This window comes from Lepidochelys kempii, chromosome 13 (assembly GCF_965140265.1).
Source record: "Lepidochelys kempii isolate rLepKem1 chromosome 13, rLepKem1.hap2, whole genome shotgun sequence".
NCBI classification, from domain to species: domain Eukaryota; kingdom Metazoa; phylum Chordata; order Testudines; family Cheloniidae; genus Lepidochelys; species Lepidochelys kempii.
In genome coordinates this window covers 30,537,610-30,565,308 of record NC_133268.1, presented here as the reverse complement: position 1 = coordinate 30,565,308, position 27,699 = coordinate 30,537,610, and the positions used below count along the sequence as shown (strand labels likewise).

At 49.1% G+C, this 27,699-nt stretch overlaps 1 protein-coding gene across 4 annotated transcripts in view; it reads right to left on the bottom strand.

Annotated features, from left to right (window-relative positions):
- The window catches only part of NDRG3 (NDRG family member 3), a 119,418-nt gene that overhangs the window by 12,968 nt on the left and 78,751 nt on the right, over nt 1-27,699 (bottom strand). For all 4 annotated transcript variants that reach the window (XM_073309973.1, XM_073309972.1, XM_073309975.1 and 1 more), the window contains 5 exons: nt 23,858-23,893; nt 2,772-2,877; nt 1,598-1,718; nt 1,013-1,075; nt 629-689 (listed from right to left, as the gene is read on the bottom strand). In XM_073309973.1, coding sequence (XP_073166074.1) covers nt 629-689; nt 1,013-1,075; nt 1,598-1,718; nt 2,772-2,877; nt 23,858-23,893 — 387 coding nt within the window. The remainder of the gene's footprint in view (nt 1-628; nt 690-1,012; nt 1,076-1,597; nt 1,719-2,771; nt 2,878-23,857; nt 23,894-27,699) is intronic.

Sequence of the window (27,699 nt, the reverse complement as noted above, 5' to 3'; positions counted from 1 at the left end):
TCGCCCACACAGCTCTGCCACCACACTTGCCCACGGGGAAGAGACCAAGACAAGTTGAAACCACTTGAGATGTCCATTTTCTGGGCAGCTGGACACTGTCTAATACCTATGACCATGCTAGAACCTGAACCCAGACTGCTTACTGTGGGAAGTGAGAGCACCCACTGCTGCACTCGGAGACCCACAATGACAGCTTTCAGTCTGGATTTCCGATCCGCCTTGGATTACTGGACGCAGCACAGGAAAGCTGTTTATGGGGCTCTAAGTCTGAACTGCAGATTTTAGAAATGGGATTTATCTTTCTAGCTATGAATGCTGAGATGAGATTCAGTACAGTGTGACCATGGAGCATCTACTTGTCTCCCCTCCTACATGTGCGAGGGGCCAATCCCCAACCCCACTGACCTCTCCAGCATTTAATGGCAATTAACTGACTCTAATGGCATCCCTACGCCAGGCACTCCCCCCGAGTCTGGCAAGGCTGTAGAGCAGCCCTGGCTCTGTTTAACCCCTCAGGTACCCTAAGCAGCTCTCATTTGGATGTATCCTGAAATCCCTGCTTCTCTGCCTATGCCCTGCAAAGAGGCAGTATGGTTAGTGGGGGCAGGGTGGAAAAAAACCTACTTACTGCAAACCTGCTGAGGATGTGAGCACCAGCTCCAACGCCAATCCCAATGATGCTTTTCAGGCTGAAATACAGACGCATCAGAGTCAGAAGAGACACTTTAAACTCAAGCCCTGGGTACCCCCACCCCATCCAGACCTCAGACCAGCTTGCCTGGATCAAAGGCTTGTTCTCTTTTGGGCCCTGCAGTCACACAGCAGGCATGCGGTGGCACATGTCACTCCATGCCAAGGCTGTGTGGGCTGGGCAAGGGCCTGGGACAGCCAATGTCCATTGCACGCAGCCCAAGCAGAGCCCCGCAGGAGCACAGGCGGAGCTGCTGGAATGGCAGCATGCCCTCTTGCAATAATCTGACAGGAGTCAGCCTGGGCCCCTCTGCACACTCACCTCAGGTGGGTTAGAACAGCAGACAGCATTTCAGCCAGTTCATCCATACTAGGATAGTGGTACCTGAAACCCAAAGGAGAGGCTGGAATCGGCAAGCCTCCGAACACTGACCACCAGAGGGGACGCAGACACCAGCCTTCCGATGACATTCCAATAGGCAGGAGCGTTCGATCGGCGTGGGCTCGGGTAACTACGGTGCAGTGACACTGCAGCATGGCACATTACGGATCCCGCCCCGTAAGCTGTGTTCGCAGAGATCTCTCCAGCACAGATCCCATGCTGGAGAATGGAGGGATGGACCAAGCAACTCCAGCTATATCTTAGTTTGGGTCGGCTGGGATCATGTGCTAAATCAAAAGCTCCCAGCAGCATCACTTCCAGCACTGGCTCTTAGTGCCTCCTCTGCTCCAGAGGACAGAGACCCTGCTGGCTGGAGTGATCCCTCCCCCTACCGCCAGGGCTGACCAGGTGGCAGCCTGCCTCTGGCAGCATGGGGAGCCCCATTTGGATTAAATAGCATCTTGGTGTGAGCAGACCCTGAGCACACACCTGGAGCTCTGAGAAGGGGCTTCGGAGAGTTCTTACCCAGTCGGGAAAGGGGGAGCTCCCTCCTGCTGGCCTGGTGCATCCACATGGCACACAGCAAAGTGCTGGGTAATCTCCTGCATGTCTTCAAAGTTAAAGAATGCATTGAAACAGGATTTGTCTGCAAGAGAAATGCCTAGTGAGCCTTGGACCCGGCCCAAATTCTGCTACAACTCATGCTTGGAACAGCAGTGCCACCTGCCTGCACTGACCCAAACAGGCTGCTCTGGAAACCCCATTGCTGCTGTGCACTGTTTGGACACCCGAAGCCTGGTGGTGCATGGTGTGACCAGGGGTCTGTTAAAGTCCATGTGACAGCAATCTAGGGAGTGTTTGGTGTTGGGAGAGCAGCGGGAGGGGGTGGGGCAGAAACAATCGCAAGCTACCCTCACTGCCCAGCCAATCAGCCAGACACCACACTGCACAGCTCACACAGACTTAGTCAATAGCAAGAGGACACAGGACTGAGGAACACTGGGGTTTGCAGCCAGACCAAGAGATCCTGGTTACTCGTATACACAGGTGCTGGACTTTCCTAAGAACAGTTACGTGAGGGGCCTGGGAAGCTCCTGGGGGTAAAACCTTTTGGAAGAGGGGCTGGGGTGATGAGGACCTATAACAGCAGTGCCTGCCTTAGAGCAGTTCTCAGCACCACGCCACGTCTGCCGCTAACTAGTCTGCCCAGCCTCTCCGTAAAGGAGGGGGCGGCGCGTGGGAAGGCCTTGGGCAGGCAGCTCCATCAGTCAGTGCTCAACTCAGCTGGGCCTTTGACTGAACTGCTGGCCGCTCTGCATCCTCACTGAGACTCCCCCCACCGGGGCCTTCAAGGCCTGCAGAGATAGGGTGACCAGATAGCAACTGTGAAAAAATGGGACGGGGGTGGGGGGTAACAGGCACCTATATAAGAAAAAGTCCCAAAAAACAGGACTGTCCCTATAAAAACAGGACATCTGGTCACCCTATGCAGAGAGCTGCACTCCAGACAAAGGCCTTGTCATGTGCTCTGTCCCCGTCGCAGCTCCAGGCCAGCTTGATTTCTGTGCTCTCCACATCAGGGGACCAGGCGGCTCCCAGGGATCACTAAGACTCCGAGTCTTGCCTTAAAACCGGCCCTTTAGAGCCGATACAGGCTGATGGGGGAGAGCGAGAGTGTCTTTGGAGCAAGAGGACTTACGGTTGAGGCCAATGTCGTGGTAAGTGAGGATGACAGGTCTCTTCCCCTTCGGGGTGCCCCGCATGGTGACATGGACAACTCCAAAAGCTGTCTCGATGTCATGCTCCTGCAGAGAGAAGACAACAGTCTCACTACAGGGACGACACAGCCAGGGGCAGACTCAGTCTGACAGGGAAGCAGGGAGCCCAGGGAGGAGAGGGGCACCCAGGGCAGGAGCCTTGGTATGTTTCATATCTACTCCTGTTCCCACAGGGACCACTAACACTGGGAAAGCCACATGAACTCTCAGCTCCTCAGAGTCACAGCCCTACCCTCACGACTGCCCAGGGCGAGGCATCCCACAGTACTTCCCGCTCCATCTCGCTCACCGCTCTGCAGAGCCAGTGCTGGCCACAGCTACTAGGCAGTTATTACACTTCACTGGTGCACAGCTAGGATGATGGTTTGAGACCAGGCTGTCTGCAACGTTAAGGTCTCTTTTCAGTCACTTTAGCAGGGTCTTTCTGGTCACATGCTGGTACAAGGTTAGAAATTAACAGAACACAGCTTCTCCTCAGACGTTTTCACAGGGGAACCCACACAACAGAGACTGTTGCATGGGCACATTCACAACAGCATTGTGCCTGCTGGCCAAACAGTATTCCTGTGGCAATGGCACCCCCAGCCTTGGAGCAGCGACCCCAGGGGGCGGGTATGTCGCTGGGACTCCTCCGAGGATTTAACGTGGGAAATGTGAGCAGCCTGCACACCTCACACCACAGCCTGGGGGATTCCCCAGCTCTCTCCCTGCAGTTCTAGGGGCCCATCCCCCGGCGTGGACGTGATTACACTATTATAAAGGTGTTTATTACCCATATAGCTATTCCTGAACGGAAAGGGGAATAAAGGATGTTTATACGGGTCTAACTGCATCCATGTTAAGGCTTCCACCAGTATAACTAGCTCACCCGCCCAGCACAGTTACTCTGGTACAAAATGTGCACAGAGTAGGCCCCAGGCTCGCACTAGATGAGAGGATACGGCACGGTGACCAAAGCCATTCTCAAACTAAACGGCCAGAGAGAACGGGCGACAAGCCTAACTGTTGGAGACCAAAAGCAAGAGGTTGTTTTAGAAGCAGAGTGACTTGTAGACCAGGCAGAGGGTCACATACTCACAGGATTTACCACAGTCAGACTGAAGAGCTGGTGACAAGCACATTCAAACTCTACTGCAAATCAGAGCTGAGATCTCTAATGCAGAAGAATATGGCCATCCCAGAACCTGAGTTGCCTTCCTTCCCACAGGGGGCATAGCCCCTCGTATGCTTTGCTGTGTTCACAGATAATCAAACCTGTCTCTGTCCACGTCCCCTGGATCCCTGACTGCTGAGCCTGCTGGCTTCCTGGATCAAAGCCTAGATGCTTAAAAGCATCTGAATGCACAGCAACTGCCCCAACAGCCAGTACAGCAGCATCCTTCCAGACTGCAGCTCAACTGCAGGCGTTCCTGGGGGAGTTTTAAGTCCATTTGCAGGACAGCCGGCCAAGGTTTTCCCCCCAAACACAGAAAAAGGGAAGACACTGGTCTACCAATTACCAGCCTCCCTGCCTATCTAGTCTCATGTATTTTAGTCATCCACCTGCTTTTATATCTGCCATACTGCAGTACCCAAGAGCCAGTCAGTTAGGCCTTGGCTACAATACTCCGAACTCAGTCCTGTCCAGTGTCTTAACCACAGGACTGCAGCAATATGTTAAATAACAACATAAATGAAATGCAATAAAATCAGCTGAATGCAATGGGAAGGGTGTCAGATCAAAGAGACAAACTGCATGGTATTCCAGAAGTGAGACACTCTACCAGAACACTTGGCCACCCTGCACAGCCTGGGGAACGTTTGTGATGCATGGAGGAGAGAGCAGCGTACACAGATTTCCGTGCTACGTGTGTGCAACACAGCCACGTTCCTGCTCTGCAGGGATTGCAGGCACGCAGTTTGTGCACCCATTTAATGACAGTTCCAAGGCCTGCTCTACACACACTGCACCAGCTTAACAAAGGTGTTGTGCAGCACCAATTTAATCAAACCAGTGCAACTTCCTGCAGCCTGTCTGCACGGTGGTTAAACTGGGTTTGCATTGGTTGAGCTTGCAGCATGGGAAAGCTGACCCAACTAAGAGCACTCATGCACAAAGCGGCACTTAATGGAATCGGTTAATGCCACACCTGCAGTTACACTGGCATAACTGTGTGCAGACCAAGCCTTGGAACACGGGCGAAGTCACAGAGGGGTTGGCTCCCCAGTCTGACCTCTAACCCTTTTCCTGATGTAGGAAAGCCCTAAGGAGAGAGGGTTTGCCTGCTTGTAGAACCCCAAACAGTCCACATTTAAAACACGTTTTTAATTGGCTTTGGGTGAAAGCATAAGCATGGAAAATCTCAGCCTCAAAGTAATTTCCTAGAAAGTTCTGAGCAACTGGAAAAGGGGGATTAGAATGGGAGTGGAATTCAGCTTTGTCTCCCTCTCAGCATTGCTAATGTGTCCATTGCTAAGGATACGATTTAGTCACAGAGATCGTGGCAGCCACGGATTCCACGACTTTACCCCATCTCTGTGACTCCTTCAGCTGTCAGTGGCTGGGGCTGGGGTCGGAACTAGGGCTGTGCGCCCCTGCCCTGTGGCTGGGGCCTAGACTATGTGCGCTTTCCCTCCCTCCATGGCTGCGGTTGGGGCTATGCACCCCTGCCCCATGGCTGGGGCTGAAGCCGGGACTGTGCACCCACCCCCAACACGGCTTCAGTCAGGGCCATGCATCCCCACCCGTGGCTGGAGCTGTGTGCCCCTGCCCCACGGCTTCAGCCAGGGCTGAGTGCCCCCCCCATCCCGTGGCTGTGCCTCCCCCCTGGTGGTAGAGTTCATGCTGTCAGTCCCCCCCTCCCACCCCAGCCCTACCCTCTGGCTATTTTTAGTACAAGTCAAAGGCAGGTCACAGGCTCCTGTGAATTTTGTTTATTGCCCATGACCTGTCTGTGACTTGTACTAAAACTAACCAAGACAAAATCTGCACTTTAGCCATCATACAGAAACAAAGTTTACAGTGGCGTGGTAGAGGTGTGGAATGTGACCCTGGATACAACCATATATTCAAAAGACAGCCATCAAAAACCAGACTTCCAGAATGGCCATCACCCCTCATGAAAATATACAACCCACCTCTGATGCAGCCTTACCACAACATTATCGGTGTGCACATGAATACAATTTAGATTAGACTGTAATCTTCCTTAGACGGCAAACAGAGACCATCAGTTACAGGCTGTACAGTGCCTAGAACAATGTGACCTTGGCCCCCAGGTGCTATCACAATACCAATTAATCATCACAATCTCACACATACTTCAGCCTCATACCACATCCATAACTGGAGCAGAGGGATAAACACACTGACATTTTCTCCCTGGGTCTTGTTTGTCCTTGCGAAGTGTCCAGATATTTCAGCAGGATGTGAGAGAGGAAATTCCGCAGCTGTTCCACGGAGGGGCTGGAGCAACACTCAGTGCCAACGGGCCCTGAGCTGCAGAGACATCCACACACTGCCCAGAGAACCAGCCCTTAAATGGTGGCTTAAATCGGAGTGCTTTGCAGCTGCCTTCAACTCACTAATGGAGAGACGGTGCCCCTGGAGTTGGCAGAGCTCAGCATGCAGTGCTCCATTTTGAACCACATGGCAGGACTGCCTGGGTCACGCCTGAAGGACTGCATCTTGGGGCTTGTTCCTGTGGCCACATCTCCACGTTAGTGATGGAGGCAGCCACAGGACACTGTGCAGAACCCCCTGGCCTCCACCCAGCCAGTCCTGAACTACAGCTGTCTAAACTGGGCACACCACAACTAATAACCCATCAAAACAAAGCTAATGCAGAGTTTAGTTTTAAAAGTGTCTGAATTTTTTTTTAAAGAGTGAATTAGGATGTGACCCTGAAATCGTGGCCAAATGTGGTATAGGTAAAAAGAAATCAAAGTCTGGGGCAATGAACAGCAGATGGTGCCACCTCCCTCCCTGATAGCTGGGGGTTGGCCAGCCTGCTGACACTCCTTCTGGAAACCCAGCACCTGAGCTCTCCACTTCTGACTGCTGTCAGTAAGTACCTCGATGATCAGATGCAAGGCCATCCCCAGCCAGCCTGGAGTGAGTGATTACAATTCTCTCCTGTTCCAGGTGGGAACATGCTGCTGCTCCCATGTACTAAGTAAAGGAGAAAAAACCAAAGCACAACAAAGCTGCCATGCACATTACGGCCCAAACAATCCCCAGCTCGCTCCACACGTTCTCAAAGGCAACGAGGGCTCACTACGGAACCCACGGCTTTGTCACACTTCAAGGCAGGATCCTTAAAATTAGGCCCCAGTGCTCCAAGGTGTAAATTGATATTCTGCCCAATTCCTGCAAAGGAGCAGCCTAGCACTGTGTAGGGTTGCCAATTTTGGTTGGACGTATTCCTGGAGGTTTTATTCCTGGCCCAAGGAGGACTGAGATGGGTGCCTCCTGTTACTCCTGTCCCGCTTCCTATTATAATCCTGCCTGAGAGGAGCAGAGTAGAAGTGTAGGGCGGGCTGAGGTTTGAACAGCTTCCTTTGGGGGGGTCGGCGTGTGAATCCCCAGGGATTTAAGGGTTGCCCGCGAGTCCTTAAGGCTATGGAGCCTAGAGTCTATCTGCTCTGAAAAGAGTCCTGAACAGTCAAAGGCCCTGAATAGTATTCTGGACCTCATGCGGGAGCCCCGAGAGCTGAAGCCAGAAGCAGCATCTCATGGTTACAGCAGTAGCCATCGTGTGTGAGTGGCCGAATCTGCTGAGTCCAACATGGCCTATAGGCAGGTCCTTGCGATCACCTTGCCCTCCTCCACGACTGCCCCGAACTCAGAGCAGGGATTCTCCAGAAGCAATTAATGGAATTGGACAAGGTGTTCCAGGAATTGTAGCAATAACGGCTGAGGACTGCCTGCTGGTTTGATATGCGAAGCTGGAGCCCCCGCGATGGAGTACACCTTCTGACCAAAGACATCTAGCTATTTAACTTCCTGGGACTTGGAGGGGGGTCAGCCCCAACTGTCCCTGCCGTTCCTTGTGGTTAGCCACCTTCACCACCACAGTACCCAGCTGCGGGTGGGTGTATAGGTGTTCATACTCTTCAGACAGCACAAAGTACTTGCGTTCTATCCCTTTAGCCATGCGGGTAATACAGGTGAGTGTTTGCCACAAAACCTTGGTTCTGGATTGTCTTAATGAGGGGCAGGGCTAATCTCGAAGGACCTTCAGGGGCCAGAATGCCCTGCATGGGATCGGTCTCCTTTGAGACCACCTCTGCTTGCATATTCAGGTTCTGGGCCACCATCCTGAGCAGGTCCTGATACCCCCCTGGTGTCCACAGCAGGCAGTGTGGTGGAGGGGAGGATGAGGATGATGTCCTCTGGGGAACTGGGTCTTCTTGACCCTTTAGCTCACGGAGATCCCCGTGTGGCTACCCCTTGAGCGGTGCTGGGGACAGCACTGGTTCCTGATACCACACCAGTCTTTGTACCGGCGCAGTGCTGGGCCCTGCATCAGTGCCGGAGCTAACCTGGGGGGCCGTTTCTTGTCCACGCAAAGGCTCCCGGGTCACCGAGGTGGCAGAGGGAGGGATCTGCACCTCCAAAGCCACCGACACGGATCTGGAACCCAGGCCCTGGGCTTGTATCCAAAAGGGACATTGGGCTGGCCCCTGCCACTGTGGAGGCCAGGACGCCATAGGCAGTAGCTGCCCTTCATCCTGCCCTGAGCAGTGTCGGGATCAGCGCTGGGATCAGTACTGGCCCCTACTAGAGGCATAGGAGTCTGCCTCCACAAAGCAGTCTGATATCGGTGACCAGGGCAGCGCGGGCCAAGACGGTGCCGGGGAACGGTGCCGTGGAGATGGTGATTGGTCACAAATCAATGTAGGCTTGCCCCTGGAGGACACGGTGCCTCTTTGTAGGGCCAGCGCGCGAGCCGGAGTTATGGCGGTGGAATGCGCCATCACCACGATCAGGACCTGGCCACTTCAAATGGATCTGGCATGGACGGGGAGGGAGGGGTCTATATCCTCCTCCAGGTCCTCCCACACCAGGAAGTCCACCGGGACCATACTCGACAGACCTCCCCGCAAGGCTGGAGTCGACAGTGCCAGTATAGGCAGGGCTAAGGTTGGGTGTCCCGACACGTGACACACCCCACAGGTGCCTGCTTGCTCCGTTACTTTAGTGGGGAAACGCCCCCGTCTGCTCCCCTTTTCTTCTGTGGCACTGGCGAATTGGAACAGTGCCTGGCGTTTGCAGTAGAGGAGGTCTTCGGCGTCGGGGAATGGCGGTGCCGACAGTCCTTAGCGGAGTCTTTTCTCGGCGCTGAACCCTCCCCCACCAAGACCGGCGTGCTGCGCACCAAAGTGCCAGACGTGGGTCAGCTGGAGGCAGAGGTTTGACTCCATCAGGAGGAGTTTTAGCCGAAAGTCCCGTTCCTTTTTGGTTCTGGGCTTGAAGCCTTGGCAGATTTTACACTTGTCCGACTGGTGTGCCTCTCCCTGGCACTTCAGGCAGGAGTCGTGTGGGTCTCCCTTGGGCATAGGCTTCAGCTTGAAACCCTGAGACCGAGGCATGACCTGGTCTCTGGGACAGGAACGAAATGTTAGTGGGAACGAAATGGTCACTGGCGGTAAGAAGGAACTGAAGCAGCAGTGGGTCAGCAGGGACCTATATACACCGCCATGAAGGTGCCACTCCAGGGGCCTCCACAGCCGACCCGATGGGTACCGCTAAGGGGAAAACCTTCCAACGACTGTGCACGTGGCGCACACACACCTACTTGGAATCGACATGAGTAATCATTCAAGGAAGAATAAGGGGGCTGCAGGGTGTCGCAGTGGGATACTAGGGGAGGCTAGTTATGGTGACATAACAAACGGCAGCATCTAAACTGACACTTTGACGCTTAAACTTTGCCACAAAACGCTTTATGCGTCTCATTGAGGTGGTTTTGTTTTGTCGGCAAAACAGGAGAGTTTTGACAACAAAAGTAGCTTTGTGTGTGAACACCTCCCCTGTTTTGTCGGCAAACGCTCCTTTTTGCCGAAAAAACTGTGTAGCATAGACAAGGCCTAAGACTGTTGGAACTTGTGGTGAGAGAGACCTTTGTTTTGCATTCACTTAGCTTGTTAAATTAGGTATTAGTTGTGTTTTACCTTTTATTTCCTTGTAACCAATTCTGACTTTTATGCCTCACTACTTTAAATCACTTAAAATCTATCTTTCTGTAATTAATAAATTTGTTCTATTGTTTTATCTAAACCAGCATGTTTGGATTAAAATGTTTGGGAAACTTCATCTGGGATAACAGGATTTGTGCATATCATTTTCTATTTATGAAATGACTGACTATCTATGAGCTTGTATTGTCCAGGAGAGTGCGGGGCAGTATAACACATAGTTCTGGGGGGAAACTCTGGGACTGGGAGCAATTTACATGCTGGAGGCTGTTTGGGAGCAGACCAGGAGTGGTTGCTCTCGTGGCAAAGCAATGTAAAAGGCACCACAGGTGGAGAATTGAGGGGATACAGCCATCCATCAGTCAAGATTGTACCCTGGGTAATGTCACAGCCATCTGTATTAAAAACTCAGCAAACACATTTACTAGAGAATGGTGAAGTGTTTTCTTCTGCATAAAGTAAAAATTACTTTAATCCCACTCAGTGCTATCTTAGCTCTATAGGCCACATAACACTTCAGGCCTAGGATCTGATCAACCCCCTCCCCCCCATATTAAACCAGCATTGGGTGAAACTCATCATTAAAATAATAAAGAAAAAGAATGTTCTGCTGCTGTTAAAGCACCCTCCCCCGCCCGGAACGTGCCTAACAAAAGTTATCACCACCATGGTTGTAAAGTAAAGACACCTAGGTTCTGGGAAATTTTAGGAAGGATCTAAAGAGAGACTCAACAAATAGTATAATAATCTCTAAGCAGAGCTTTTATGCTGACCATCTGCTTGAACAAACAAAAAAATCACAAATATGTTACAATTTACACATAAAAAACAAAATGTAAAAGACTTAAGCAGGCAGGAGGACATGTAGGTGCCAGTGTATAATTGGTTCAAATTTTTGTTAATTAGGGATATGGGATAATGTGATAGGTTTAATAATTTTTTTGAAAGTAGTTAGTTTTACCTATATAATGCAAATTAAAAAAAAAGCTCTTTGGGAACTATTCCAGGACTGTGATTCAACATCAAGCTGCTGGAATTCTTACCCCTCTGCACAACAGTGATGTGCAGAGGCATCACTGGGAACCCCCGAGCGGATCATGACTGGCCATCGGGTGAAGTCTGTCTGAACACTGGGAGTGGTGAGCATAAAAGATTTGCTTGGCATATGTGTTCTTTGTGTACTGCTAACAAGTAGATGTTTAGAACACAGCTACGTAAGGCTCTTTCACTTGGAAAAGGTCCCGCAGACCAGGTCACGCCTTGAGCCCTTGGTAGGGTATAGGCGGGATGCCCTAGATTATGTGGGTAACACCACCACAAGAACAGCTCAGGTCATGAAGATAAGTCACAACAAGGCACAATTCGTTATACTTCACATTGGCACCTCAAGCTGACCCGAAGCTCAGACTCTGACTCCAACAGTCAACACTGCTGGTGGCATGAAAAAGGAAGGCTGATTCCAATGCACAAAGAGGATTGTTTCAGTTAGCCTCAGAGCGCTCCCCATCACAGGACCGGGAGGGGAGAGAGGCTGGCAGGGAGCAAACAGGAAGAGTGCACTGAAAAAGGGCTGTTTGGAAATCGCAGCAGTAAGGGCTCATGTTTTGTCTGCAGTGTCCATTTGAGTCTTGAGTGATTGGCAGATCCTGCACTCCCGGAGTCAGAAAAGCAAGTCACAGGAACACATGTTTAATGTGGGCTTGGGAATTCCCTTTGGAGAAGGTGCCAGCCACCATCAGCCTCAAAGGAAGTGTTTATTTCTAATCCACCAGCCCACAACATATTATGTAGTCCAGGTATCTGGGTCCCGAGTTAGGATTCCAATGGGTGAAGGTCCAGCAGAATGGGAGGGGTTGAATCATCTGCTCAAAACTAAAAGTGTATTGGAGAATGGGAGTAAATCAAAGGACAATGATGAACTCTGAGGAAAATGGAGATTCATAAACAGTGGAGGGTTGACTCAGAGCAGCTCCAAGATCCATGCCCAGAAAAGGTTTGCAGGTACAAGAGCCCACCCCACCACTACACCTATGTTTCAACTGGCATTAACTATGCAATTGGGGAGGTGAACATTGGGCTCTTCTGCCTGAAAGGAAGCCACTTATCGGAAGAGCCTCTGCTTCAGTGACCTCAGACTAAAGGCTATGTCTCCACCTCCGCAGTGTGATAGCTAACATGCTGTAAAACCCTAGTGTAAACAGACAAGCTGTAGTCGTGCCACAATGTAGCTGGTTGTGTTGCACCGGAATTTGAACCCCCTGTGTGTACCCCAGAACTTGACAGTTCTGCAGTCAGCCATTTTATATGTTCAGCCACTGCCAGCTGAAAACCAAACATCTCTTAGCTAGGAATAATAATACTAGAAATATTTTGAGATGAGTAGTTTGTTGAAATTAGGAGAATTGGTGACCCAGTAGAGGTTACTATGCTGACCCACAGAGAGTCATGGTAGGTTATATGTTTTGTTAGAGCAGTGGTTTTCAAACTTTTTGTATTGGTGACCCCTTTCACATAGCAAGCCTCTAAGCGTGACCCCCCTCTCAAAAGAAAGTCTGAACAGCCACGAGAGCCCTTGGCTGGCTGTATGACCCGTATGGATCCGAAACACTGCTGTAACAGCAAAGCAAGACAGTACAAGCTCTAGTTAGCAAGAAGTTTGAGATCCTTTCCTCTCAATCACTACAACACAAAGGAAATTCTCCAGGTGACTGTTGGAACCAGGAGTGTGCTGTAATGAAGTTCACCATCCACTGCTCAGCGATTGAATTCCCCTCTCCCCCAAGGTTACTCACGCCATGTCTTTCCTTTCTCTCTGAGGGGAAGAATTCTGGGAGGGCAGGTGTACACTTAAGAACTGCAGCAACCCAGCTACACCGGTGAAGCTGCGCTACTGTCGTGCTTCAGCGAAGACACTACTATGCCAATGGGAGAGCTTCTCCTGTTGGAGTAGTTACTCCACCTCCATGAGAGGCAGTAGCTATGTTGATGGGACAAGCCCTCCCGTCAACATAGCACTGTCTACACCGGGGGCTGCGTCAGTATAACCACATAGCTCAGGGGCACCCCTGAGCAATATAGTTATACCATGTAAGTTTACAGTGTAGACCTGGCCTCAGACTCCCATCACAAGAGGGGGCTAATTAAGGAGGGCTCAGTGGTTCGCAAGTGCACTTCCAGACCGCAGAGGAGTGACAATTGCCTGAGCAGTTCCACTCTCCGCAGTCATTCTCCTCCCCCACAACTCCCAATTGTTTATTGTTGAGCTACATTGTGCATAAATGGTGTATTCAGAAGGGCTCTCTCCGAAGCTGAAGCACACCACATGCCAGCAGCAGCACAATGAAAGATGTGAAAGCCAAGGACACAGCCAAGGTATCATACAGCTTTAAAAACATAACAACCATGTGTGTGTGTTAAAATAGCAAGTACATGAACTCTGAAAACAGACGAGAACAGCACAGTCATACTTTGTGCCTCCCGACCTCGACAGTGTCACTTTACACTAGAACAGAGTCCAGCTGCACATGGTAATAGCAGGTATTGAGATTCAATTACAACACAGACTAGAAAGTGTACAGAGCTAACTTTATATTATTTTTTATTACAAATATTTGCACTGTAAAAATGATAAACAAAAGAAATAGTATTTTTCAATTCACCTCATACAAGTCTCGTAGTGCAATCTCTTTGTCATGAAAGTGCAACTTACAAATATAGATATTTTGTTACATAACTGCACTCAAAAACAAAACAATGTAAAATTTTAGAGCCTACAAGTCCACTCAGTCCTACCTATTGTTCAGCCAATCACTAAGAGAAACATAAGCTAAAGATTCATATGCCGCTTTGTGCTTCAGCCACCGTTCCAGAGGATACGCTTCCATGCTGATGATACTCGTTAAAAAAATAATACATTAATTAAATTTGTGACTGAACTCCTTGGGGGAGAAGTGTATGTCCCCAGCTCTGTTTTACACGCATTCTGCCATACATTTCATGTTATAGCAGGCTCGGACGATGATCCAGCACACGTTCGTTTTAAGAACACTTTCACTGCAGATTTGACAAAACGCAAAGAAGGTACCAATGTGAGATTTCTATAGCACTTGACCCAAGGTTTAAGAATCTGAAGTGCCTTCCAAAATCGGAGAGGGACGAGGTGTGGAGCATGCTTTCAGAAGTCTTAGAAGAGCAACACTCTGATCTGGAAACTACAGAACCCGACCCACCGAAAAAGAAAATCAACCTTGTGCTGGTGGCATCTCACTCAGATGATGAAAACGAACACGTGTCAGCCCGCACTGCTTTGGACTATTATCGAGCAGAACCTGTCATCAGCATGGACGCATGTCCTCTGGAATGGTGGTTGAAGCATGAAGGGACATATGAATCTTTAGTGCACCTGGCACATAAATATCGTGTGGCATCAGCTACAACAGTGCCATGCGAACACCTGTTCTGACTTTCAGGTGACATTGTAAACAAGAAGCGGGCAGTATTATCTCCTGCAAATGTAAACAAACTTGTTTGTCTGAGTGATTGGCTGAACAAGAAGTAGGACTGAGTGGACTTGTAGACTCTAAAGTTTTACATTGTTTTATTTTTGGATGCAGTTTTTTTTTACATAATTCTACATTTGTAAGTTCAACTTTCATGACAGATTGCACTACTGTAATTGTATTAGGTGAATTGAAAAATACTATTTCTTTTGTTTTTTACAGTGCAAATATTTGTAATAAAAATAAATATAAAGTGAGAATTCTACACTTTGATTTCTGCGTTGTAACTGAAATCAATAATTTGAAAATGTAGAAAATATCCAGAAATATTTAAATAAATGGTAACAGCATGATTAATCTCACGATTAATTTTTTTAATTGCTTGACAGCCCTAAAAGCTACTTTAAGACAGAGTTAAGGTGGAGGGCACACATCAGTGATTTAGGGAAGAACTGTAATTACTGTAATTATCTCCAGCGCAACCATTATAAACTCGAGAAATACAGAGTTAAATGCAAACATAAAAGAAACCCAAACATGTTAAGGTGTGGAAATGCAATCAAAGCACCCACACAACTTTAACTCTGTCCTGTAGTGACATCCTGAAATAACCATACAACTATGATTAATACATAACAGCGTTCGTCATCCCAGAGTAAACTGATTTTTAAAGACAGTTTCTCATTTTTCCCCTCATGACCTTACCATGTCTGGATTTCTTTTCAGGTTAACCTGGACTCTGAATTTCCTGGCTTTACAATGCTGCTTGTTATTTTGGGCATTGCAGAATTCTGGCTTTCCAACCCCCGTGAACCATTTCAGCCAGGCAGCATGGTCAAGAAAGCAGTTCCAGGTCTCAGCTCACCTTTCATAAGTAGCATGCTGACATCAGCACCCCCTTTTCTCTCTCGGTGGGGGGAAAGGGAGCCGTACCAGAGACAGACTGGATTAAATGCTGTTGTGTGTCAGGCAGAGGTCACAGCCCTAGAGTGGATTTTTTTTAAACGACAACATACATTTCAAATGTCAGGAAAAGGAGGAGAATTTTATGTCAACAGGGCATTTGCCTCTCAAAGCAAACACAAAGGGTGTGCCGGCACAATAAAGACACAAACTCAGTTCCACTAACTGCAGGTCACCAACACCATCTGCCCATCAGCCAGCCAGCCAGCCCTCAACAAGATCATTTAATCTGCCATCTGCTTGCTAAGGGGGGGATAAGCTCAGCCCAGCATTTCATTAGAGCTCACAGAGCTGGAGTGTAATGGGGATCTGAGATTCTAGGTTAATACATTTTATTTCAGAGAATAAACTAGATTACTACTATTAATGAAAAAGGAAGAAATTTACCTAGGCCTGTAAGCAGTGTGCCAAACCTACCGTTTACTCTCACGTAAAATGGTTAGCAGATTATTCAGGGGTTGTTTTGAATGGAGTAATGGCACCCTGGCACACTGACCATTGTTATCAGCATCGAGTTGTGTTTAGTAGTGGCTAAATGCGTATCAAAAAAGGAGGACAATGTCCTCCATTGGTCAGCTGCAATGCAGGCAGACAGGCTGGGAGCCCCTCCACCCCACTCTGACCCAGAGAAACGAATCTCTGGAGCAAGAGAAGGGGCTTGCCATTTGGATTAGCATAGAACTGTTTCAGACCAGTCAGGCCAAGCCTAGATTTATTCATAACTGAAAATAAATACGCCAACCACCTGGGAAGTTAGTAACAGCTTACAAAAGGGGAAGTGTACATAGCCTCACAGCAGCCAGAATGCATGGCAAATATGAACAAAGGTATTCCTAAAGACAGCAATGAGCGCTGAAGCTTTAGTGAAAGCAGCATGTATAAAATGTGCACCACGCAGTTCAGAGGAACATCTCCCTCTACACGAAGGACATTCCAAGCAAGACTGAAAATAGCAGCTGGGACTCAATTAATTTATCTTCTTAGCAGCTAAATATTTATCCCAAAACATGAGCACCTGCAAACTAATGCAAAGCACTCTGAAACTCTAGCATTCACCTGGAACGAGTTCTGGATTTGCCATACCAGATCAGACATGGTGCCATCCAGTGTAATATTCTACCAAGAGAAAAGTTCACAGTGGCCCTGGTCAATTGTGAAAAGGAGGAAAATGACTTTCTTACCCTGCAGGCAAATCAGCTTATGGCCTGAAACATGAGATGTGCTTACCCACGGTTGGTACACTCCTGACCTCTGCTCTACTCAGTCCATGTCTCCTCATGCTTGATGTCTGGGCAAAGGCAAGACTCTGAACACCAAAGGGTTAATATGTTCCAGCAAGAGTGATCATGTAAGATTGAGTTCTCTCAAACCATCCTGCTGAAAAAGGATGTTCATAATATTAGCCCAGCTCAGTCCAAGGCACTTTCAGAGTAGAAGAGTGAGGAAAACTCACTTCTAGCATAGGCCTTGTCTGTGTGCCAATTTGCACCTATTTAGTTAAACCAGTGCAAACCCCTGTGGGAACACACTTATTTCCACTTACACCAGACTTATTTAGATTTCATTTAAACCTGTTCGTTATGGAATTAAGCTAAAGCAAAGAAGCCTGGTTTAAACTAATATCTCTGCTCATCCAGCCTTTGGCACCAGTTTAACTAAATCAATTTAAAAATCACACCATTAAGTTCAACCTGTGCCATTCTGCATGCAGACAAGCAGCCCCCAGGGTCTGTGAAAATTGTGATTGAAAGCTCAGTACTGAGACAAGTGCACTTGTGACAGTATTGGAAATCCATGAAGATGTATGTTGGAGGAGAAAAATAGGGACGTACCATATAACTCCACAGAAACATGGAGGGAAAGGGTGAAAAATCAGGCAAAGATACAGCCAGAGGGACAGGACTGTGAAAAACCAAAACTGAACAGTTTAATGGACAAGTCAGTGACTCCCATCTAGAGGGTGGCCTGGCTTCTCCAGGCAGCAATTTAAAGGGCCTGGGGCTCCCAGCAGTGGCTGGAGCCCCAGGCCCTTTAAATTGCCACCAGAGCCCTGTTGCTGGAGCCCTGGGGTAGCGGCAGCGGGGCTCCGGGGGCTATTTAAAGGGCCGGGGCTCCCGCTGCCTCTATTGCAATCTCCAAAGTGCCGTTCTATTCTGAAAATTGACTCAATGTATAGTGGGTTTTTAGGTCAATAACTTCAGACTGAACTTGCCCTTGTACTCCTGGTATCTGCCTGTGTTCCTCCAGCTTGGAGGAATTTGGGTCCCCTTCTATATATGTGTCTTTTAGGAAGATCGAGCTTGAAGCGCTTTTGCAGTTTCACTTACAATTCATGGCAAGTTGGGCAACTCACTGCATGAGCAAAGCACAGAAAGCCAGACAGCAGACTGGAAGGAGTTTACAGATGAGCCCTACAGGGTTTTTAAAAACTGGACATGTCCCTTTTTGATTTTGTTGTGATTTAAGGAGGCCTGGAAGAATTCCCTTCCCCCCACCCCCGCCCTCGCCCCTTTTGTATTTTGTTAAACATGAAGGAAAAGTTGCCCTTTTAAAGTGTCTGGTTAGCTGGGTCCACAGGGACAGGAGAGGCACAGCAATCGAGCCCATTTAACAATGTAAGCAGCATCTATTGCAATCGTTCCAAACTTTATTAATCCACATACCGCCTTTCTTTATAAGTTGTCGTGAAGTGAACTGATGGAACGTGAAACTCATGTACCACAGTTTGGTAACCCGGGATCTATGGCATGCAAACATATGAGCTGGATAAAGATGAATGTGTCAGACAACACCTGGCAACAATTGTAGGTGTTCAGTTAAACAAGAATCCTACACTGCTCACCAGCGAGTTCATAGCCGTCCTCCCAGCAACAGCCTAGCCTGCATTCCCACTCGGTGAAGCTATTCGTATCAGCCTGCATGCTCACACCGACGACTGACAAAGCTACATGAAGCCTTCATAGCAATAGCTTCTCATTCTGATGCAGCACAAAGCAATGCATGCTTCTGTGTCAACGGCTAACTTGTGACTGAAGAGGAGTTGAGTTGGTGCAGGCTTTATGCTGCTTGTGCTATGCCAAACAGCAGTCAGATGAAACCAGTCTCTTTCCAGCAGTGTCAGTTAGGAGATAATACACGTGGGAATACCTTCTTGGCCCAAGTCAGACGCATGACCAGGCTGCTTTCTGCACTAAATGAAAATGTTTTTCCAAGAGCCAAACAGAAGGGTAAATCTTATGGTGGTGGTTCAGGGACACCCCTCAGAACCCACAAGCTGAAAACGTGGGATATTTTGGGCAGTGTGTCCTGCATCCCCCCCTCCCCCCAATTCCTGTGGAGTGGGCCATTCTGTTTAAGGTCATGCTGTTTCCATAGGAACCGTCCCTGCCATGCAGGATCACTGGCCCATCTAGCCTGGGACCCTGTTCCTTTGCATCACTGTGACGGTACATGAGAATTTACCCACTAATGTCATTTCTGTGGGTCTAGGCAACAGCTGAGCCCATCAGAGACTAGACCTTTTGGCAGTTCTGGCCTTGCACCCATCCCTTGTGAGCCCTAGATTTCATTCTGACCTCGCACCGACCGAGTGGTAAGACAAATGAGACCAGACACTCCTCATGAAGAGGAAGCACTGACCAAAAATATGACACTATTCCACTCCTGGGAGAGCCTGAGGACTTGCTGTCTGGGGCCACAGGAGGAAAGATTTTACTTGCTAGGATCATTTCTGTGGCTCCAGTCTAGCCACCCCAAAGGAACTCATTACAGTGAAAAACCCAGGACAAGGAGAGTGGGACAGAAAAAAACCTCTCTACCTGCTTCACTTCACATCTGCCCGAAGGTGCACAGCTGAAGAGACAGTGAGCCAGTAGCTCTTAGTAAACACATGCACTAATATCAGGCAGCCACCCTGCAGATCTCCTGTTACGTGATTTCTCATATCCTTGCTCAGGGATTTGCTACAATCCTGGCAGAGTGGGCTCTAAGCCCGGCATGGCAGGGTACCCTAGCTTCGAGAAAGGTTTGGTTAGACAGGTTCCAATTCACTCAGATCATACATCTGGAAGCAGGAAAGCTTTTTTGGCTCCCTGCCAAGAAGAAATAGAGGGAATCTCATTTGCCTTCTGTTTTTACTTCTAGCTAGTAAAGGTTTAGATGTGTGTCATGCCCGTGGATGCGAGCAAAGCCCAAAGCACCTAAAGCCAGGGACAGTTTCCTAGTGATGGTAAAGAGGGATATCAACATCAGTCAGAAAGAAGGGAACGTTTATCAGACTATTTGAGGTGTGCATTAATGGAAATACTGGTGCCCCTATTCCTCAGCCATTAGTTTGTCAGTAGCTAGTTGTGTTTAGTGGTGGCTACTTGAGGGTTTTGTCCACTGGTCAGCTGGGATGCAAAAAGACAAGTGGAAAGCTTCTCCATGCTGCTCTGTTCCACGTATACACAAGAACAGTTGAGTTATGCAGACTTTAAAAAACCAGCATGACCCCCCGAAGGGATTATAGAGAACTTTGTGGTCCTCTACTACTTAAGAAAGTTGTCTGTCCATGGTCTAGAACGCCCTAGTTTTAGGGCTCGTTAATTTATCATTCGGGGAATTACAATAGCCAATGTATTAAGAACGAAGAAGAAATGCTGCTCTGGGTCCCAGGTTTGAACTCAGAAGAGCGTGTCCGGGCCGGATCACAGTTCTGAACCCAACAGGGGCAATGCTGCTGCCGCCATTTCAGAAAGAACAAGGCGAACGTCACACTGCTTAACGCAAAGTTAAACTCCCAAGTTAACGCATGAAGTAATGGCTTCAGAAACATCCTGCCAAGCCTAAAAGGGGTGAGTTAAGCTGGACAGGAAAGCTGGAATCAGGGCTAGCCAGCTTTAAGGGACACTGTTAATAGTGACTGCTGAAAAAGGTGAACCCTGGTCACAAATGAAATACATATTGAACAGGAACAACAACTATCCTCTCAATCCCAGAAAGAGACCCCTGCCCTCCAAACACAGGCAAAGCTACCCTCCTGCAGTGTCTGGACTCCGCCACTACCCCCAAGTGCTGCGTTTGATGCATCAGTTCCTCACAATCAGAGAACAACAGTTTTGTCCATTTCAGTTCCCAGTCTGCTGAGAAAGAGGCCAGTGAAACACACACGTAATCAAACCCGACTCTACAGGGCCGCGATTGGCAAGTAGCTCTTCGGCAGAGTTGTGCTACAGGCCTTGTTCACAGAGATATTTACAAAGAGGGATTTGGGGAGGATATGATGGAAGAGAATACTAATTATATACAGCCCTGTCACCAGGTGGCATCCTTTTGTACCCCCTTTATAAAAATTGCAGACCCCCTCCCAAGCCAAGAAAAAGCACAGCCCTTCCCCTCTCCCTCCAGCACTGCACAACTGGCTTATGGGTGTAGATTTCATGCTCCTTGCACAGGCCACTGTCACAGGCAGGAGACCCAATTAGACCAGCCTCAGGTCTGAGCTGATGTAACAGATATTATGCTCCAGCGGTGGTGGGAACCTAAAGACACTGCTTAGGTTTGATCCAGCATTCCTTGGTGTGCAGATGGCCGAGGCAGATAGCCGTGCCCCGCAGTGGCACTTGGCAGGAGGATGACGAGGAGGTGGTGGCAGCACGGAATCACAAAAGCAGCTGTAACTGGATGCTAAAAAGACACTACAATGAACTGAGAGCTCCTGCAAGCAGCATCCTGTCTCCTGCTCAACCGTTGCCATAGACACCGGTCCTCCACTGATCCAACCCACCCAGATCAGGCGTTCCTCCGCCAGTGCTCACTTCCCTGCTGGCTGTGGGGCTGCTTGGCAGCTCTGCCACAATTCAGCAGCGTGGGGTGAACAAAGGCCTCAGCTACTCTGCCACTTTGAGAGGGCCTGGGGCTGAAACAAGTGAGGGCAGAACAGGCCCGTGTGGAGCTCGTCCACACATGGCTTCGCTGGCTGTCCACCCTCTTTCTATGGGGTAGGGCTCCCCTGTGTTCCAAACACATCTAGTCAGTCTCTGCAGACTGGGGTGTGCCTTGGGGAGACCGTGTGGGAGGTTCTGTGGTTTGATGGGAAAGGGGGGCCGAAGAGAAGGGAGGCCTTTTATCCTATCATGGGGGCTTTCCTGACCCCCTCCCAGACCAGCACCTTCTGCCAAGCCTGGACAGCTGCCAGCCGGGAGAAAGAGGGAGCCAGCTCTGAACAGACAAAGCCAAGGCTGCTTTGGAGATTCAGAAGATGCCCAGGGAATGGTTAATACTGCCCTCTCCCGTCTCCTGGCCCCAGCACACCAGACCTGTGCTCCCCTTACTCACCACACACAGGCCCCAACAGGTAGGGCCTGTGCTCCACGCTCCCTGATCACTTCCTGACCCAAGCACACTGCACCAGTGCTCCCCTCCTAGGCCCAAGCCTGACAAACCGGTTTGCCTCTCCCCAGCGCAACCAGGCCTGGCACCTGAGCTCCCCTCACCCTTTCCTGTGCACAGACAGGATGGTGGGGGAAGCCTGTTTTCATTGCATTAGTTACTTTGAAGGCAACAAAAGCAAAGTGATTCAGAGTCACTGCTGCTGTCTTCCCCTGCCCCTCGGGACTCTGTGGCTGTATCAGAGTTTGATTAATGCTCTGAGGACTTCAGAATAATGGCAATTTTAAAAGCCACTTGCAGCTGGGATAAGTAGGCCCAGCAGGCAGAGTTAGAGCCCAGCTGCCCTGGACTGTCGCATCCTGCCCGCCCACAACCCAGTACTTTGTATGGTTTTGTAGGGCACCCCCAAAGACACTGCGAGACAAACTGCCTGATCGCGGCTGCATTTATGGCTCTGCCTTTTCACGCAGCCAGAGGAAGCATTCCCAGAAGCCCCTCTAAAAAGCTGAGTTTTATATAGAGTGGAGTCAGAAAGCCCTGGACAGCCCACTTCTGCAGCTACATTGCCAGCACTTCACAGCAGTGAGCTGGCCCTGCCCTTCACAAGCAGCAGAGTCCTCACAGCCGGGGAGGAAGAGCAGTCAGCAGGGAGAGCAGCCACGCATGGTTCCATGTGTTGCTCCAGTCTGTTTTGACTGGGTGCAGGATGGGGTGTCACTTGGCATAGCAGTTTGGGCCTGCCCCACGACAAGTCTGCCAGATAATACCAGTGTCATGTACTGTCCAAGGAAGAATCAGCCCAACTGCAATACAGGGAAGCCATGCAGTTTAATTGTTTCTCTATTGGGATCATTCTGTAGCAACAAGACAGAGACCATGGTGGTCTTCTGCACTGGTCTGTCAGGATGAATCGTATCAGGAGGAATTACTACAGCTTTACCATGAATTGTCCTCATGCAATCTGACCATCTCTGGGTCAACTGATCCCAACACTACTTAGCACTTCACATCTTCAGAGTGCAGAACCAACCAGAACTACTGCAGGAACAAGCCATTGCGCCATCTGCCCCCCTTGCCAGCCAATGCGCGGGGTGGGATCTGTGTCTTCAGACCAATCTGGTGGCACACGCAGCAGAGCTGCATGAATTTAGCATGTTGCAAGTAACAAACTTAACAGGAGACAAATTAGTCCAGCACTGGGTGTTGCTGCAACAGCAAACATGGTACAGTGCGCCAAAGGAGCAAGTCCACTAGCCATGTCTAGTGACAGCATCCAGCTCCACTCCCAGGCCTGTTTTACCAATAGAACTACACTGCTTATTTGCTGAGACTGGCACTTCAAAGGACAACAGGAATTACTCCATCCCCATCCTGCTCCCGCCTGCCCCGCCGGCACGTCAAGCTGCGTGCAGCAGCACAGCAAAGCTACACGCCCGTGCCCTGTGATAACGATACACTGCCAAACGGTAGAGCTCATGAGGAGAGGGCAGAGATGCAGGAAAGAGCAGGCACTGCCTGACTGATGCAGCGCATAGGTGGAACACACTGAGAACAAACCCAACTGTCCCACCATTTCCCTTCACTACTTTCGACATCCCTGAAAGGGTCTGATGGTATTAGGAATTTCCTTGCCAGCTCACTGAATCCTGCAGCTCACTGAGCCCTAATTTGACATTCCTGTCATGGAGCTCACTGTGTCACCATTTGGCACTGGGACGTCACTGCAGGGGAAGCTGAGCTGGGAGGGCGATGGTCTTGTTAACACAGACAGTAAACTGAGGGAGGGAGATGGCCCGGGAAAGGAGGCTGCTTCCCAGGAGATCTTCCAGTTCTGCTCAGCGAAATCTTAACAGGCTCAAGGCAGAAGACTGGACTAATAAAGGCCCATCTGAACTTGGATGGGTCATCTCTGTGTTGGTTATGACATAGGCCATTCGCTGCTTTCTGTGTGGAGGCTGGCAGTTACAGATCTCTTCTGGCTGCATGCTCCTTACCTGGCAGTCAAAGTCCTGGAAGTTCCGAGCAGCATTCTGTCAATGAGAAAAGAAAAACAGTCAGTGTTCAGCATGGCTCCCCCAGAACAATTGACAAATCTGCTGTCAACACCAAGGCAGGGGGCTCCCTTGGGGGCCTGCGCTCTGGTACAGCAGCTTGGACTTGCTGCTCTAAAGGCCAGTTTGTCACCAGAATGTGAGCTAAATAAAGGAAAAACAGTTGGTACTGCAGAGAAAACTCCTTGGAAACCCACTACCTCAGGGACCCATGTGGATCAGCCAATCAGCCCATCGAAGGCCTGGTCTACACTACTAAGTTTTGCCGGCATAGCTATGTCGGCAAAACCCCTTGTGTGGACACAGCTATGCCAACAGCAGAGTGCTACTGGCCACTTAGCTAATGCTGTTTGGGGAGGTAGTATGTAGGCCAGCACTCTCCTCCTGCCACTTTCCACTAGGGGCTCTGCTGGCATAGTGGTCAAGACTACTGCAGTGCTTCTCAACCAGGGGTACGTGCACCCCAGGGGTACGCAGAGGTCTTCCGGGGTACAGCAACTCCTCTAGATATTTGCCTACTTTTACAACAAGCTACCTAGAAAGCACTAGTAAAATCAGTACAAACTAAAATTTCATACAGACAGTGACTTGTTTACACTCTCTATATACTATACACTGAGTACAATATTTATATTCCAGTTGGTTTACTTTATAATTATATGGTAAAAATGAGAAAGTAAACAATGTTTCATTGATAGTGTGCTGTGACGCTTTTGTATTTTTACCGCTGATTTTGTAAGCAAATAGTTTTTAAGTGAGATGAAACTTGGGGTATGCAAGACAAGGAGTCTGGAAAGATTGAGACCCACTGCTCTACTGTACACAAGCCCTAAGTCTCTGACCATAGCCAGCATCAGAGGCAGGTTCAAGAACCCTTCAGTGAGTAATTATGTAATAACCTGTCCATAAGGGAAGTGACCTGGAGTGAATGAAGAACACTTGTTTTATTAGGAGGATCTGATCATCACAGCTGCCATTGTCAATTTGAATGCAGAATTACTTAAGGCAATACTGCTAAATCTTAGGTTCACAAAATTCTCCATTTCCCCGTTATATCCTAAATGAGACCCAACCCCCATTCACTTAGCGGGACGGTGAATATTTACCAATTCATAGATTAAGGCCAGAAGGGACGGTTATGACCAGCTAGTCTTACGTCCTGCATAGCACAGGCCAGAGAATCCACCCAGCAATTCCTGCATCAAACCCGTGACCACTGAACAAGGGCAGATCTTTTAGAAAGACGTCCAATCTTGATTTAAAGGTTTCAAGGGATAGAGGATCTGCCATGTCCCAAGGTTAGTTTTTCTAGTGGTTAATTATCCTCACTATTAAAAAGTTGGACCTTATTTCTAGTGTGAATTGGTCTAGCGTCAGCTTCTAGCTACTAATCAATCTTATTATGCCTTTGTCTGCCATTAAAGATCTTCTATTAAAAGATCTTCTTCCCATGTAGGTACTTAGAGATGGGTCAACTCACCTCTTAACCGTCTCTGATTTTAGACAGAGCAGGCAGCAATACCTCTAGCTAAGGTTGCCTAACACTTTCTATTATAAGACCGTGTTTTCAGTTACTTTCCCAAACTTTGACAGTTTAGGCTGAATGTCTGCCTCAGACTGAATTTCTGTTTCAAATATTTCAGCTGTACTGGTCCCACAGTTTCCAAGAACAAGGTTGCGGAAAAGTATGCTGTTTTCCCCACGTTAAAAATACTTACCATTTTGTTGAGAACCTCTACTGTCTTCCTGCTTTGGAGCAGGGTCAGATATGTATCTTTTGCTGTTGCTGTAAAAATTCCTGCAAATTTGTTGACACTTACACTTTGCATATGGTCAACAGAGGTTTTTCAGAAGCTGGCAGCTAAATTCTCAGCAGATTCCACAGGCACTTAGCATGCTCCAGCCCAGATCTGCAGGGGTTGTGCAGGCCTTTCCTTGCAGTTGATCCTCCCACTATTAGGCCTCAGAACTGAGAGCAGAGACACTGCCTTGTTCTCTCAATGTTCCCTTAGCAGATGGTACTCAGGCAGGATAGAGGAGAAGAAGAAAGCAGCCTGATTCAAATGCAGAGGGATGTGGAGCAGAAAGGGACCAGGACAGGGGGGGACAGAGGTTGTAGGGTCTATCCATAAACGAGACTTTACTCCAGAACCAGGAACAGAACCTAGGATTCCTGAGATCCAATATTCCTATGCTCCCAACAAACAACTGTGAAAGCCTCTGGCAAAGTGTGTCTCACTAATGGCTTGTCCCTCTAGAGTAGGGGTGGTCAAAGTACGGCCCAGGGGCCGCATCCGGCCCTCCAGATGTTTTAATCTGGCCCTTGAGCTCCTGCTGGGGAGTGGGGTCTGGGGCTTGCTCCGCTCTGGCACTCCAGCCAGGGAGCGAGATCAGGGGCTTGTCCCACTCTGTGTGGTTCCCGGAAGCAGCAGCATGTCCCCTCTTTGGCCCCTACATGTAGAGGCAGACAGGCGGCTTCGCACGCTGCCCCTGCCCCAAGCGCCTGTGAACAGGGCAGCGTGCAGAGCCACCTGGCTGCGCCTCCAAGAAGGAGTCAAAGGGGGGACTTGCTGCTGCTTCTGGGAGCTGCTTGAGGTAAGCATCGCCCAGAGCATGCACCCCTGCCCCACTCCCATGCCCCAACTCCAACCCAGAGCCCCCTCCCACACCCTGAATGCCTCATTTCTGGCCCCACCCCAGAGCCTGCACCCCAACTTTGTGAGCATTCATGGCCAGCCACACAATTTCCATACCCAGATGTGGCCCTCAGGCCACAAAGTTTGCCCACCCCTGATCTAGAGAATAATGGCCAACTAGTGCATGCAGGTAGCTCAAGTAGCAGACATCTGTGCTGTGGATCTAAAAGATTCCCTGATGATGACCCATTCAGGGGATCAATATAATGGAGTTTTCTCAGTTTACTCTTTTAAAAACCTTGGAAAATTACATGGAAGCTCTCCTCCCACCAATATTAAATACAAACATTTGCAAAATCAAGCACTCAGCTTTGCTTCTCTACAAACAGGACAGTGGGGTGGGAGGAGGTATTGGTTCATATTCTCTGTGTATATATAAAGTCTGCTGCAGTTTCCACGATATGCATCTGATGAAGTGAGCTGTAGCTCACGAAAGCTTATGCTCTAATAAATTGGTTAGTCTCTAAGGTGCCACAAGTACTCCTTTTCTTTTTGCGAATACAGACTAACACGGCTGTTACTCTGAAACCTAGAATTAAGACTGTGTAACTTTAATTCAATCCCCTTGTACATATGTATTATGTTACAGACTAATTACATCAGTGGTCTCCAACCTTTCTGTGGGAATAGCACATTGCTATTCCCAGAAGGCTGTGGCGGGCCCCGGACACTCCGCCGCCGAAATGCCGCCGCCAGAGAACCGGCTGTGGAAATGCTGCTGAAAAGCAGCAGCAGCAAGAAGTGGTGCCACCGAAATGCTGCCGAGAAACGGCAACGCTTCTCGGCGGCATTTCAGGGGGCGGTTCTCCGGCGGCGTGTCCTGCGGGCGCACAAAAACGCCCCGGCGGGCGCCATGGCATCCACAGGCACCATGTTGGGGACCACTGAATTACATGATCACCTGCTACTTTTCCACAGGATCCCTGCCACATTCAGTGCACAAGACGGATCTGCTCTGGGGATGAATCAGGGTTGTGGATGAAGGAGACTATCTTGTTTGTTGTAGAAATCAGAAACGGTGTAGTGACTGATGCAGGGGATTGCAGGAAGGGAAAGGATGGTCTCATGCTTAAGGCAGTTGAATGCTAC